Here is a 15,307-nt window from a genome sequence, read left to right on the forward strand (position 1 = left end):
TGCTGTGTTAATTACCAATGCTGCAGGGCAGGAGCTGCCATTCTCTCTGTGTCTTCCTATCTCACATGATGGGGCCTAGGGCAGCTCCCACGGTAAATAGGGATGGAAGCTGGGAAGTAGGGGTGCTTACGTTTGCCTGCCAGCTCTCCTGTTTGGATCAGCACTTGCTGGCTTTCCTGGAGGAAAAGCATATTTTCCTCAGACTGCCTGGTTTGGAAGCAGAGCACATGTCCTCCAGTTGGGGGTGGGAATGATTTGATATGAACAATCTGGATATGATGTTGGGTGATTCGTTTCGCGGGAATGGAGGAAAGGCTGGGAATTGCTTTGCTTGATAGCAGTTGTGTTGGTTTTAAGACCTCATAAATAATTGGAGCTCTTTTATATTTTCACCATCTCTCCCAGGCATTTTCCCATTAGGATTAATGTAGTCGAGCACTGTGCAACAAACAGTTCATTGCAGTGGTTTGCTGATTTTTTCAGTTGCTGAAAATTTAAAAAACCTCTCTAGCCTGCTAACCAAGGCTTTCAGAAAATGAATAAATTGCTGGTCAGAGTGAATATGGTACCCTGCAGGCCAGGGGTCCCGGTGTGTCCCCAGGTCCATGAGAGCTGGGATGGGACACAAGTGGACTGAAGGCAGTGTGGGTATCCCAGCCAGCACATTCCCATCAGCTCAGCTCCAGCAGCCCATTTCCAGCCGAGTCATGCTCTGTGCTCAGGAGAGGCCCTGAGCTGGTTTTTGTGCATGGCTGAGCATTAAAGGGTATTTCCAGCACTTGTTTGCCAGGAAAATACAGCACTGAAGGCCCTGTACTAATTAATTGTAATGGCAGGAGGAAAGGGAGGGAATTGCTTTCCCATCATAGCTGCTGTGAAGATGCTCTTGAAAAAGCAACAAATAATGTGTGGATGCTGCCAGGGCGAGGAGATTGTTTAAGGATGTTGTTCACTGCGAGGAAAACACTGTCCCTGAGCAAAACCAAACAAACTTCTCCCTTTTATTTTGCAGGGTCGTCATGTTAAAACAGGCCAGCTTGCTGCTATTAAGGTTATGGACGTCACCGGGGTAATGTATCCTCCTCCTCCTCCTGCATCCTTAAATTACAGATAAGGGGAGAAAGGGGAAGGGGTGTGATAATGTGTGGGGGTGGGTGGAAAACTGATGTTCCTGGGAAGTAAATTGCCTTTGTCTTAACGTGATATGTGCCATTAAGAGGTTTTAGTTTTAATAAATACTTGAGAAAAAAATAAATCTGAAAGAGATTTGGAGTCTGAGTACTTTCACGCTGAAACAAAGCAACATCCAGTTCCAGCAGTGGCTCTTTTAAATGCCTTAATAAATTCTGAAGAAAATCATAGAATTTGAGTTTGGAAGGGACCTTAAAAATCCAGTTCCAACCCCCTGCCATGTGCAGGGACACCTTCCACTATCCCAGGTTGCTCCAAGCCTCGTCCACCCTGGCCTTGGACACTTCCAGGGATGGGGCAGCCACAGCTCCTCTAGGCAATCTGTGCCAGGGCCTCGCCACCCTCACAGGGAAGAATTTCATGCCAATATTCCATTTAACCCTGCCCCCTGTCAGTTTGAAGCCATTCCCCCTTGTCCTGTTGCACATGACCTTGTCAAAAGTAGCAACAGGATTGTGTATTCATAACTCATTTTTGTTTCTCTGCATCCATGATTTTCACTGAAGAGCTTTTGTTCACCAAAACTATGTTGCAATTATTGTCATGAATAACTTCACAAGGCAAGTTGAATAATTCCTGTGCATCCTACTGATAAAGAGGAAAAAAACCACACCACCCTAGTCTCAAAGGTGGCTCTTTCGAAACTTCTGTCAGAATGAGAGAACCAAGAATTTACCAATTATTAAATGAATAACAAAATTGAGGGTAAGACTAGTTTCACCACTTCCCAGTTGCCACAAAAGAAAAACTGAGTTGCTATGATCCCTAAAACCCTAAACAGATCCGTTTAGGAGCGTGGCATGAAGATGCTTTTTCTTCAATAATTTTTTTCTAAGTGCAGTACTACCCCTGCCAAAGTTCCTGCACTGGAAACAATGCCAGGCTTGGGAGTAAGAATGTGGTATTTTGTGTTTTGGTTTTTTGTTTTTTGTTTTTTTTTTTTTTTTTAACTGGAATAACACATATCAAAATTAGGACTTGATCACAATCTACCCACCTTAATTTTTGAGTTAATGTTTTAAATTAGCTTTCAGGAGCTCAGCACATACAGAAAAGACTCTCTGTGAAAGCAGTCAGCTGGCCTTGGGAATCTGTTTTGAAATACCTTAGATGCTGTGGTGTGGTATTAATATCTATGGGACCTTCATCCAGGTTATTTTTGGTGCTAACAGGTGAAATGATGTGTGGAAATAAGTCTGTAAATGTGAATGAGATTTGTTCCTGTTTACTTGCAGTATCTACAAGTGCCATTTATCTCGTTCCCGTGGGAAGCAGGCTCTAAGGGAATAGGCAGACCCACCAAGCATAAACCCATGACATAAATAGCAGTGAAATTCCCATGGGATGAAGTCTGATGTTAGAATGAATTTTAGCTGAGAAATCAAAATATTACTCTGAGGCCAAACACAGGCTTAAATTTGAATCCTCACTTAATTCAGTGGTTTGAAAACACCATTGCTTCCAAGGAAAGATATTGGAGGAAAGTACCTGAAATCTGATCCCGACCAGTAATAATTTCATACACATCTTAAAGTAGATGTCCCTGATCTAAAACTTCTCCTTGGAAAAGCTGGCCCTCATTTCTGAATGTGGAAGGTGTAAATCAGGTATTTGTCATGGGATGTGGTTTTTGGATATTTAATTATTTTCCCCTTAGGTTGCTTTTAGGCAGGGAAGGCATGTTCAGGGCAGGACCAGGCTCGGGCAGGATGGGCAGTGACCACGGTGCTGGCAGTGCAAACCTGTGCCATGGTGTGCCAGTTTAGACAAATTTGGAGGGAAATACCCTCTGATAGAAGGCAGGTTACAACCAGCCCTCCCCCACCAGGTTCGGGAAAAAAGAAATTTTCCTCGGAGGAAAGTGAAAGAGATAGAAAACTATTTATTTAACAAACACACAGGAAAAGTGTAATAACACTAAATAATGAAACCTCTCGCTGTGGAGAGAAACCTGGGAAGATTTCAGAGTCCTTCTGTAGGTGTGGTCTCTCTCCTCCTCCTCAGAGCTGGGTGGGTGTGGGCCCACCTCCGGGGCCTCGGTGCAAAATTCTCCCGATGTGTTCTGATGTTCAAACAGTCCGGAAGAGAAGAAGGGAAAAGCCAAAGTCGCAGAAAACCAAAGTTCAACTCTCAGTCTTCCTCCGGAGAAGAGGAGCTGAAAGCTGGCTGTAAAGCAAGAAGGGTGCTTCCTCTGCTCTTGCTGCTGCAGCAGGAGAGGAGTGTGTGTCTGTGTCCTTGAACAACCATTTTTGAAAAGTTCACTTGGTTTTTTCCTCTCCTCCCTCTCAGGCTCAGTTTAAGGGCACAGAAAGGCACAGAATTAATTTCCGGGCATAGAACAGCAATAGGGGATACAACATCATAAAGTCACCCCAAGACACATGGTGAGGGCTGCTTGTGCCTCATAGCTTGTGGTGCTGGAGGCACTTCCAGAGCCATGTCTTCCAGCCACTGCAGGAATGGTCCTGGGTATTGCTTCTGGAGGAGTTTCTAAAGCTGGTCCCTGCATTGTGCCTACAGCCATGCTTGGCACCTGATCCAGGCTCAGTGCAAAGGCTGCTGCTGAAAACCCAAACTCACTCCTTCACCTCCTCCTCACACACAATTTCAGTGCTTCATTTGATCCTGACCTTCCATCCCACCTGTTTTTCCAGGATATCTCTGTTGACAGTGTGTCTTTCAGAAGTCAGCAGAGAACAGACTTAGTGTGGCCATCTGCAGCTTTTGGAGGGTAAAGCCCAGGCTGGATGGGACTCTGAGCAACCTGGTCTAGTGGAAGGTGTCCCTGCCCATAGTGGGGAGGTGGAACTAGGTGATCTTTAAGGTCTCTTCCAACCCAAACCATGGTGATTCTGCGTTCACTGAGCTCCCAGAGCAGCGTCTCATCCTGATCACGTGCCTTACGCTAAATCCGGACAGGCTCCTGACAAGGACGCTTTGTTTAACTCATCCCCACTCTTGCTAATTGTCTGTTAGGGAAGATTGCAGAATAGAGGCCCTCAAATTACAGCACTTCATCAGTTTGGGCAGCTGCTATCTCTGAATTAAGAGTTCAGATTTGTTTTTGAGGGGCTGGTCCTGCTGTGTGCTGCATGACCTACTTCCAGCGATGGATGCAACAGAATTGATTGATGGAGGCAAAGTGTGGCAGCAAAGCCTGGCCTGTGGCTTTTGTTGGGTTTGGGATTGGAGTATTTGCAGCAGTTTGCTGTGATGGTTCCATTTTCTTCCCTTCCTCACTGGATTTGCTGGGGATGATTGATCTCAGTAGGCCTGCTTGGAGCAGGAGCCTGGGCCAGAGCCCCTGAGCCTGGCCATGCAGACACGTCCTCAGGTGCCATCCACAGCTCTGATGCTTTGGAGGTGTTTTCCCCCCATTTTGAGTTCTTCAACTTGAAGACAGAGTTAAAATAAAACTGTAGACCAAGTATCCCTCTGCCTTCCCTTCATTTTTTCCTGGAGAGCCAGGAATGAATTGAGGGATGACTGAAAAGCTGGCTGGGTGCTCAGAGAGCTGGAGGGATTTTGTGCTGAGTGCTGCTCCTTGCTCCCGGCACTTTGAGCATCCAGCTGCTTTTTAGTTGTTGCAAAGGGCTTCAATTAAAAAAATCACCTCTGTGGCCTGATAAACTTCATGTTACATTCCTTGGTTTCCTGGACAGATGAAAATGAGCACAGTTGTGTTGACTTGAAGAAAAGAGGCGATAAAGGTTCTTCCAGAATAGTCCCCTGGTTTTCTTTGTAATGTTTGAGTCTGTTCCTCCTCCTCTTTTGTGCTTATACCCTCTGTGTTCTTACCAAAAATAAAACTGGAGGTTGTTTATGCAAGATCCATCCAGATATTTCTTGTACTTGTTCCTCCTATCCTCACCTTTGCTGTTCTTCCCTGAATGGAGGAGCGTAGTCACTAAATCACTTCCCATGGTATTTTGGGAAGAAAGACGTGTTTCTGTCCATGTTGTGTGACACCTGGTCAGGGGGCACTGCTCCTCGAGAAGAGCTGCTCCTGCAGCTGTGCTGCTCTGTGGGTGTCTTGTCCTTTGCCCATCTGAAAAACTGAGGTCAAGAGAGGCAGGTGAGGGACACGAGGGGAATAAAGGAGGATAAAGAGCAAACAGCCCTTCTTGGTCCTTTATAATAAAGCTCACTGACATCAAGGTGCGAAGTGCTGCCTGTGGAAATACAGCGGGCTGGAATTCGGTCAGCTTAAAATAAAACCAGGGCACGTCTGATGGGTCTGAGAACAAAGAGGTGGGATATCAAAACAGGAATTGGTGTGGCTCCTCTGCCTCAGCTGCTTCAGCTAATGCCATTTTGCAGATGGGACAGAGAGGGGCTGGGACAGCCCATGGGAATGGTACTTGTCACCAGGACTGAGTTAGTCTGATGGAGTTTGTGGACAGGCAGCACCTGCCTGCTCCCGATGTGGTGCCACCCCACCACCAGCAACTCCTGATTTCTCCAGAGGTCTTGTGCTCCTTCCATGGTGGGCAGGAGTGATGTGCCAGAGGGCTGGGAGCACCGGAGCACTTCTGCCATGCAGTGGTTTCTAAAAGAACACCTTGGACCTCTGGTGTGTCTGTGAGGGTGTGTGATGCATCACTGGGGTAATGCAGGTATGGTTGAGCCTCACAGCAACATTAGACTCCAGTCCAGCTCTCAGGCTCCCAGGATCTGCTGCAAAGTGGCTGTAAAAAATGGTGCAAAAAAGCTGTGAGAGTTTGGTCAGGAATGGGGTGCTTGGAGGTTCACCCACATACAAAGACAACTCGGACCCTGTGAAGTGCCATCTCCTAATGCCTTTGGGTTTGTTTTTCTTTTCTTTACACCTCATCCCAGGATGAAGAGGAAGAGATCAAACAAGAAATTAACATGCTGAAGAAGTATTCTCACCACCGAAATATTGCTACATATTATGGTGCTTTTATTAAAAAGAACCCACCAGGAATGGATGATCAGCTCTGGGTAGGTTGCTTTCTTCTCTTTAAAATAACTGGGATTTGACACAGATTATTTACTCTGAATTGTCCTCTTACCAGCACCCAACTTACACAAAACCCCTTATTTTGCATCCATTTTTTTCAAAGTTATGCCTTTGAACAGGCTTTTGCTGCACTGCAAAACATTTCTCCATTTTGCCATAAAATCTTCGCAGGCTGATTGTAAACCCATTTTTATTCTTTGTTACTATAGTCAGATGAAAATCATTCCATCCTCTGGCAGTTGGAGGGAGCCGGGAGCTTTGCTGGGAAGATGGAAGCTGAGGAGGGATGCTGTGTGGTTCCTGGCAGCTGTTGGTGCTGCCCCCTGTGCTTCGTGTTTCATGGAGCCTGTGCAGGCAGATAAAGAGGAGGGGAACAGTGAGGAGAGGTCAGGGAAGTCTGTGGCTGCTCAGCCGCTTCGGTGGAGACGCCTGACGTTGCTGAAGGGCACCAAGCTGCTTTGTGTCTCCGTAAATCCTCAGCTGCCTCCTCCTGCTGCTTCCCTTGTCAGGGCCTTCTCGGGTATTAATTCAGCATTCCCAGAGCAGGGAGGATGGAGTTTAAATCCGCTCTATCCTTGGGGAGAGACAGAGCATCAGAGCCCACACTCCCTTTGGCAGCAGCTGGTGCTCAGGGGCCGGCCAGGGCAGCGACACCACAGATCAGGGCTCTGGCCGTTGCTGTAAATTTAATTAAAGTTGTGCTGTGTTCTGAGCTTGGCTGTGCTGGTTGGAGTCTCTGGAGCAGCAGCCTGCAGTGCCCGTGGCCATCAGAGCAGCAGCGTAGGACCCTGCTTTCCTTAGAGCTCCATTGAAGAGAAGGCTACGTTGGAATTATCATCAGTACAATGACCTGGGTGTTGTCCTGTGGTCAAAAAAGTCTTTATTTCCTCACAGTCCTGTAAATCCAGTCAGTTCTGCCTTAGCCATGTGTGGTTTCCAAAGCTTTTCTGTGCCCGAGCAAGGTTGCTACAGCATAAATTTTCAGGAGTAACAAATATCCATGGTTCACCTGGGAGACCATGGAGGTGCTGAAGAGCAGCAGCACCCTTTTCCCTGTAGTTTCTGTACTACATAGGCTTTATTTTAGCAAAACATTTAGTGACTTCAGCTGTTTGCCCTTGCAAACACATGCCAGAGCATCCAGTGGGAAGTGGAGGGATTCAGAGGACATTCCCCCCAGGAGAAAACTGGAGTTAATGGACTTCTGTGCTTTTTTGTTCCCCAAGACTTTCTGGTACACTGAATTATTGGGAAGGCTTTGGGGGCTTGGACTCCAGGAGCATTCCTAGCCTGGGTGTTCAGGGTATTTTTGGTGGGAACTCGTAAAAAACATGTTCTTTGCAGCTGGCCTGGGATTCAGTGAGGCGAAAGCTGTCAGGCTGAGAAATGCTTTTTCATCCCAAGAAATTCCATTTGGCTTTGGCTGGTTTATAGGTTTTTTTTTTTTATTTTAACTGAAATATTAAAACAACCCACAATGTTCCTCCTTGTGCTGCAGGAGTGCCTGGAGGGGAAAAAACCCCACCATCTGTGTGCCAAGTCCCCCAGTAATGAGAGGAGCCTTCCCTGGTGCTGGCCTCTGCTCAGTGGCTTTACACTGGTTGGGTCTGGGGTTTGTGTGCTCTGGCCAGGCCAAGAGGGTTTGGTTTGGTTTGGTTTGGTTTCTTTCCTCCAGCTCCGGTACAAAGGGCTCTTGGCATACACAAGTGTTAGTAAAAGAACAGCCCAAACTTTCAAAAAGAAAAGCTCACTAGAGAACTCCTTGGATTAAGAGGCATGGCATGAAGAGCGATGGTGTGGAGCTGTGTCAGGGGAGGGTTGGGTTGGATATCAGGAAAAGGTTCTTCCCTCAGAGGGTGGTCAGGCACTGGACAGGCTCCTCAGGGAAGTGGTCACAGCACCAAGCCTGCCAGAATTCAGGAAGTGTTTGAAGAAAGCTCTCGGGCACAGGGTGGGATTCTGGAGGTTTTCCTGTGCAGGACCAGGAGCTGGACTCAATGATCCTTATGGGATCCCTTCCAACTCATGAAACTCTAGGATTCTTCCATCAATCCCCATCACCATGGTATAGCAGAGGAGGCTGTTTGTGCTGTATCGCCTTCATATACCCCAAGTCAGGGGGAGAAGGTGGTCATCATCCAGCTGTGCTGCTTGTTCGTGCCCCCAGGAGAGGTAGACTAGATAATCTGAATTCTCTACCAGACTGCTACCTCTCCTCTCAATTTGAGGCCTTTCTCATGGGTTAGTGAAAAAGATTTTTTCAAAACCTGCTTTTCTTGCACAGGGGTGTGAGGGGTTTTTTTGAGTCCATGCCCAGTGTTGGGACTGGTGGAGCTATTCCTAGGAAAGCTCCCCAGCCCTGGAGGAGAGGTGTGCTGGTGCCACTGTGTTAAATAGGTGCTGTTTCAGGATCTGATTGAATTAGGACTCATGTGAACTCTATCAGTCTTGCCTCACAGATAAAGGCTTGTTTATTTTTCATTGGCTCTTTGTTGAAATAAAACAGTTTCTGATAATGCCCAAGTAATTCTTTTTATCGACACTCAGGAGGTTGATACGGAAATAAAAAATAGGGAACTCTTTCAGTGGAGATTAAGATCTCTCGGAAACGTGGCAGGCTTCTGACATGAAGTATTGTTGGTGCTGCTGCTCCATTCCACAGCAGCCACTTGCCCTGAAAGATGAGCTCAAGCTCACTAAACAACCCTGTTTTCAGAAATTAAAGAGCTGTGCAGAGGGTGTTTTAGCAGATGTATCACAAATCTGCTATGTTAGGCAAAAAAAAAAAAAAAGGAAGCAAAAGTCATAGGGACAACCTTTATGGAACATTTTAAAAGAAATTTAAAAATATGGGGTAGGTTTATTCTTATGTTGGATAATGTGTTGCGTTCTGAGGTGCTGTGGGTCTTTGTGAGGGTTTGTGCCTCTCACTAGCTGAGTTGAGGGGGTCCTGCTCTCGTGCAAGGGGACAGGGAAACTGGGATGATTTCCAGGGGATATGAGGACCCAGATAATCAGTTAACTGCTGCTTCTCAAAGTTAAACTCATTAAATTCCCCTTGCTCATCTCAAATCTAAGCTATGGGACACCAGGGTGTGCCTAACCCAGGGGGTTTGTTTTGAGATATTTTGGGGTGAGTGTTTTTTAAAATGGTGGGAGATGAGGCATTCATTAGGAAGTGTGAACTGGATGGGGGAGGTGACCCCATCCCAAAGGACCTTTGCCCTGAGGACTGCTGGAAGCTGCAGACACTGTGCTTCCCATACACTGTGCCCATGTGCAGGGTCCATGGAGGTGCCACTCAGCTGGACACTGGTCATCTGTCCTTGCTGTCCACTGTGCACTGAAACCATGGACAGAGCAGCCCCCTCCCAACATAGGCAGCAGGCACAGGGGCTGTGCAGAGTGTGGGGGCTGAGCAATGGCTGGCAGCAACCCAGATCCCACCCAGGGCAGGGCAGAGCCCAGCGCGGTCCCCAGGGCCAGCGGCTCTGGCTTCGATGGATGGGCTGCCATGGCAACCCTGCCTACGGCCACATCTGTCACCAAGGGGGACAAATTGCTAATAGGCAGGTTGCCAGATACCCACGTGGTGGGGGTGGCCTCCAGGGTGTCCTCTGCAGCAGATAATCTGGGGCAATGTGGGGGGAAAAGGAATGAGGGTGATTTGGGAGCAGCCTCTCAGTCAGGGTGGCACCACTGCAGCCGTGCAATGCTCAGGGATGTGATTGTGTAGTTGCATATGTGTTTTTTCACTCTGTTGAGCTGTGGGGGCCCAGTGAATTGCTTTAGGGTAATGTGAACAGAGTCACACCAGGGATCTGGAGAGCAGAAAAGGGGGCAGCAAGGCTCCATTGAAAATTGGGCATGAGCTGTCAAAGGACTGGGTTACACCTATGCAGCTCTGAGCAGGATTGCTCTTAATCTGTTTATATACCCTGAAAAATGTTTTTGGGCATTTGCTGATTCTTTGCATTACAGAAATTGGATCATGAAACATTTGAGAGGGGTCTGTTTTCAGCTGAGCTGTATCTCTCTTCAGTCCCTCCAAGCTCTGCAGTCCCAGGGGAGCGTGAGGGGATCGGGGCTGCTCCTCCGCTCCTGACCGAGAGCTCAGGGTTACCAGAGCAGATTGCTGCTGCTGTCTGGCAGAGTGATCCAGCACTATTTAACTCTCACTCCTCTTCAAAGCAGTGTCAGTGCTGTAAACACTTCAGGACTATGAGCCCAGCTCCTTTTGCTGCCATCCCTAACCTGAAGCCTTCAGCCTGCTCAGGACCCATGGTGGCAGCTGCCTGCTGCCTCCCCAAGGGGCGTGGATTGCCTGGCTGGCCTCGATGTGCAGGGAGGTGCAGGCAGGGCAGAGCCAGGCAAGTCATTTATGGAGGAACTCGTGTGAGAGCAGTTGGATGCTGCTGTTGGAGAGGAGAGAGCGCAGCCGTGCTGGCCCCAGTGCTCCCACCCCAGCACCAACACAAGCAATGAAAACCTGGGCTTATCTTGCTACTGAATATTTTATTTGCTGTTTAACACCAATTTGATTGCCATTTCTGTTTCTGAAATGGGCATCAGCTTTTCTGCAGATCCACCAAGGGAAGGTCTCTGTGCTTTTAATGCTCTGTCACTGGCTTCAGGTCCCACGATGCAGATGGTGAGGGACTCTTTTGCATGGGAGCCAGGTGATGGGGTGGGATGAGAAATTTGGGTGGCCTGGGCATATGGATGGGACCATGTTGCACCCAGGTTCTGTTTACACACACAGCAGAAGGATTGATTTCCAGTAGCATTTAGCCTGAGGGTGTTGTGTGCTTGTTTTCTGTAACTTAAAAGAAATCAAATTGTTCCTGGGCTGGGGCATAGGAACACAGAAGGATGTGTTGTGTAATAAAGGATTTGATTTGGGGAGTTCCTCTAGACAAGCTGGAGCAGTTCACTGTAGGATGGATTTGGGTTGATGTTCTGAAGGGTTTGAGCTCTTCCAGGTAATACACAGCAGAGTTCGGAGAAGAGGTCTTGCCATTCCCAAACTGAGGAAAGTGGTGGTTGATTTGAAAACTGCAAAGGCTCTTTAAACAAAAAATTCATGAGACAGCAGGACACAGAGATTTACAGCTGCAGCTTCTGAATTTGCCTTGCTTATGAAGTTTGCTGTCACTCTGGTATGAAGAGCTAAGTCAATGCTAAATGAACTGTATTTAAAAATACTTCCTCAATAAATGTCCTTGCAAATTAAATTTCAGAAGATGATCTTACCTTTAGCCCATCATGATGATAATTTTAATTATGGTTAATAAAAATTCAAAATGCATTTCCAGTTTATTGTCTTACTCCATTATGACTTCATCCCTTAAGAAAATTGGTCATGATGCAAGTGTGTGAGGGCAAAGCACTTTCCAAGTGCCATTTGAAGCCTTTTCTGAGTATATTAAGCTCTGCCCTAAAATCAGCAAGGACTTATGTTCATTTTAATTTTTCTCCTGGAAGACTGTTCATTTCCAGGCTAAACATACCCTTAGTGTTGATAAATTGATATTGTGGCAGTATCTGCATTGTTTTTTTCCCTCTCTGGTGCTTACCTGTCCTTACTGTTGACAGTATACACAGATATCCCATACCTTTGCATGGGGCAGATTTTGGCCGGTGACCCGTCCATTTCTGCCCTTTCTTCCACTTCTTGAAGCCACTTTCACGACATAACAGGGATATTCCCAGAATTTTTCAGCACCTGTTCAGGAAGAGAAGAGAAACTAAAGATAGGAGCATGGTCAAAACCAAGTAAGGTATAGTCTGCTCAAGTATTTTATTTAGCCCGAAGGTTTATGGCCATCCTGTGTCTGGATTTTATAATCATTATAATTTATTATAGTCTTAGATCACTGCATTTGTGCAATTTGGTCAGGAGTAACCCTTCTGCCATTTTAATTCTCTTCTTGGCCTGTGCTTTTGGTAGTGATGTCACTTGCTTGGAGAACGTTAAAATGCCATGTAAGCCTCATGTGATAAGAAACTTGAAGCATGCGCATCGAAGAATCTGGCAAGGAACCACTGGCAAGCGAGTATCTTTAAGTAGGAAGCAGATCTAATTGGAAAACATGGTTTCACATCTGAGAAGAAGCACTTGCACAGGCCTTGGAGGAAGCTTCTTTCACACATGGGCTGTGCTTGCTTTCTGGAGCACGCTGATGGCTCCTGCACGCCCTGGGGATCTGTGAAATCCCTGGGAGGCAGACTCACATCCCGTGCTATTTTTGTAACGTTTATTTCACAGTTGTTCAATGACAAGATTAAGTTTGGGCTGGGTTAGATCATTACACTTCTATATTTGATATTCTGAAATTTTGGAAGTGGTACAAGCAGTGGTGGCCAGTCATGTTGGAACCAACCTGAGCAGCAGGACAGCAGCTCTCTTGCGGGAGGCCTGACACTGCTTGGCAACCTTCCCCTCAAGGGAAGTTTCCTGCTCAGAAACATGATCAGAACCAAAGGTTGTCTGGTTAATAAAAAATAAAAATTGAAAAGTACACCTGGTTCTTAAATCATAGGAAGCTTTCAAATATCTGCCTCAGTGCCTTTGTATTTTCAGAGTTGAAGAACTTATGCAAGAGCCAGAGTTTTGTTTTATTGCTGTTGATACTAAACATTGATCACAGGTATAAAGTAGGGCATGTACGGGTAGGGTTTGAGATTCTGATCTCCTCCACTGATTTTCAGCACTGGACTGATTCCTGTTTCTTGCTCCCAACCTTCTGGAGGGCCACAAGCCTTTCAAGCCTTCCAGCCTTTTACTGTTTCATTTTATAGCAAACCCCAAATGGATTACAAGCTGATAGGTTCAGGATGATGTCCCAATGGCTCTGCGTAGCACCGTGGGGTCCCCACAGCAGCAATGCCAGCGTCGGGGTCCTGCCCTGGGGCCAGGCAGCCCGGGGGGTGCTGCTGGTGGTGTCACTGCATGACATTTATGTCGTTAATTACATTCCTGTTCCCTTTGGCAGCTGGTGATGGAGTTCTGCGGCGCGGGCTCCGTCACCGACCTCATCAAGAACACGAAGGGGAACACCTTGAAGGAGGAGTGGATTGCCTACATCTGCAGAGAGATTTTGCGGGTATGTGTCCAGGGGGAGCTGAATGTTGTTGGGAGTGTGGCAGTTGAGTGCTCAGGGGACATGGGAAGCCTTTGGCTCCGCAGACTTCGTGGATGCTGGGCTGCCATGGGCTGGAGCCTGTGTGGTGCCGGCAGGCCTGAATGATTCATGTGCCTGTATGATGCATAATAAATAAGTCCTGCTTAATGCCCTTTAGCTCTGTTAGTTCCCTGAGTTTTAACCCTCTTTTTCCTTCAACAAAAATATCATCTCCTATTAGTGTTAAAAGAGCAAAGATTTATTTACTTTAGAATTACGTTTTTAGTTAACAGAAAGGTGGAGGACTAATAAAGTCTGTGGAAAGAAGAATCTTCCTGATTAAAAAGCATCCTATGTTTTATTAAATCCACATGTCTGACTTTAATGAGGATGCTGCAGCTTTTATATTCACGATATAAATGTTTGACTGAAATGTCTTAAAATGGGCCATGCCGGAGTTTCATGTACTGAGAGATGGCAGCTTCAGCAAAGACTTCCCTGCATTTTGCACTGCTGAGGCTGGAGGATGGGATTGTAATGGTTGCCCTGCATTAACATCTATTGCTCTGGGAACTGAAGATTTGTTCAAGAGGAAACAGAAATATTTGGCATGTGAAGGAAATCTGTACAAGAGCCATCCAAGTGATAGGATGAGAGGAAATTGCCTCCAGTTGCACCAGGGGAGGTTTAGGAAAAATTTCTTCATCAAAGGGGTTGTTAAGCATTGAAACAGGCTGTCCAGGGAAGGATGGATCCCCACCCCTGGAGGGATTTAAAAGAGGTGTGGATGTGCCACTTAGGGACGTGGTTTAGTGCTGGCCTTGGCAGTTGTCAGGGTTATGGTTGGACTAGATGGTCTTAAAGGTCTTTTCCAACCTAAACAATTCAATGATTCTATTAAAGAAAATGAGGCAAAAATGATCTTTCTGAAAGGATGTGCCTGACACTGAGGCTGCTATGGCTGTCCAGAGGTGGCACAGCACTTCTGCATTGTCCCTGAATGCCACTGTCCACACCAGCATGATGTGCAAAAGATGCTGGCACTGTAACTCATCAGCTGTTGTATGGACACTGCTTTCAGTGCCAGGAGGCCACAGTTACATGGGCTTATTTTAAAATGTGTATGAGCTCCGTGAGCCAGCTCCTTAAAATAGTCCTGGCAGTGAGTCAGAACCCAGCCTGACTCATGTCCTGGGGCCACCATCGAGTGCCACCCGTTGCAGTTTGGCCACACGTTGGGGCAGGTGACCTCTGTGGGGTTTGGGGTGAGGAAAGGCTCCCACCTTCACATGGCAGAATGTGGCTCACGTGGTTCGGACAGTGGTGGACAGTTGGAATTCTGACACGAGGCTCAATCCCACATTGTTAAAGGATTTATTGAAATTCAGTGGAATTTTCACTTTGCTCCAATGCTCAAAGGTGCCTGTAACCAAGTATAATATGGCTAAAATAAGGACTCCCATACAGATATAATCTGTTCCACAGTTTTCCCAAGGTGACGAGCATAAAATGACTAATAACTACCAGAAGCGATAGCAGAAATCCTTTTCTTCCTCAAATATGAATGTTTAATGTGAAATGTAAACCTAATGCAAAATTAGTTTTTGAAGTAATCCATATTTTTCCTAAGATGGCAATCTGGGTGGATGTTACTTTGAAACTGAAATAATAAATGAATGAAATAAAAATGTGCATTGCAAAAAGAAATTAATGAGCTAATAAACCAGCACAACAGCAAAGCCAGTTTATCTTTAGCCTTTGAGACAGGCTTTTTACTTGAGCTATATCTCTGTTAGGGATATGTGCAAGTTACAACATTTGTATTTGCATGGTAGCTTTTTTAACACAAGCTTCTCAGTGTATTGAAATCCAGTTTATTGGACCGATATAACAAGAGAATTGTTTTGTTTAGTTTCTGGATGATGGAAATAGAGAAAGGAGACAAACCCATTCTGTTATTTCTGCCACAGAAATGGCTCCCTGAGGCAACGGAGCACATGGGGGAAAT

The 15,307-nt window shown here is 46.3% G+C and overlaps 1 protein-coding gene across 9 annotated transcripts in view; it reads left to right on the forward strand.

Annotated features, from left to right (window-relative positions):
• Positions 1 to 15,307, forward strand: part of TNIK (TRAF2 and NCK interacting kinase) — a 151,383-nt gene that overhangs the window by 77,299 nt on the left and 58,777 nt on the right. For all 9 annotated transcript variants that reach the window (XM_042042127.1, XM_042042126.1, XM_042042133.1 and 6 more), the window contains exons 3-5: positions 1,013 to 1,069; positions 6,031 to 6,156; positions 13,171 to 13,281. In XM_042042127.1, coding sequence (XP_041898061.1) covers positions 1,013 to 1,069; positions 6,031 to 6,156; positions 13,171 to 13,281 — 294 coding nt within the window. The remainder of the gene's footprint in view (positions 1 to 1,012; positions 1,070 to 6,030; positions 6,157 to 13,170; positions 13,282 to 15,307) is intronic.

This window comes from Corvus kubaryi, unplaced genomic scaffold (assembly GCF_017639235.1).
Source record: "Corvus kubaryi isolate FWS band 111438036 unplaced genomic scaffold, C.kubaryi_AGA036_p1.0 37397, whole genome shotgun sequence".
In the NCBI taxonomy this organism is placed as follows: domain Eukaryota; kingdom Metazoa; phylum Chordata; class Aves; order Passeriformes; family Corvidae; genus Corvus; species Corvus kubaryi.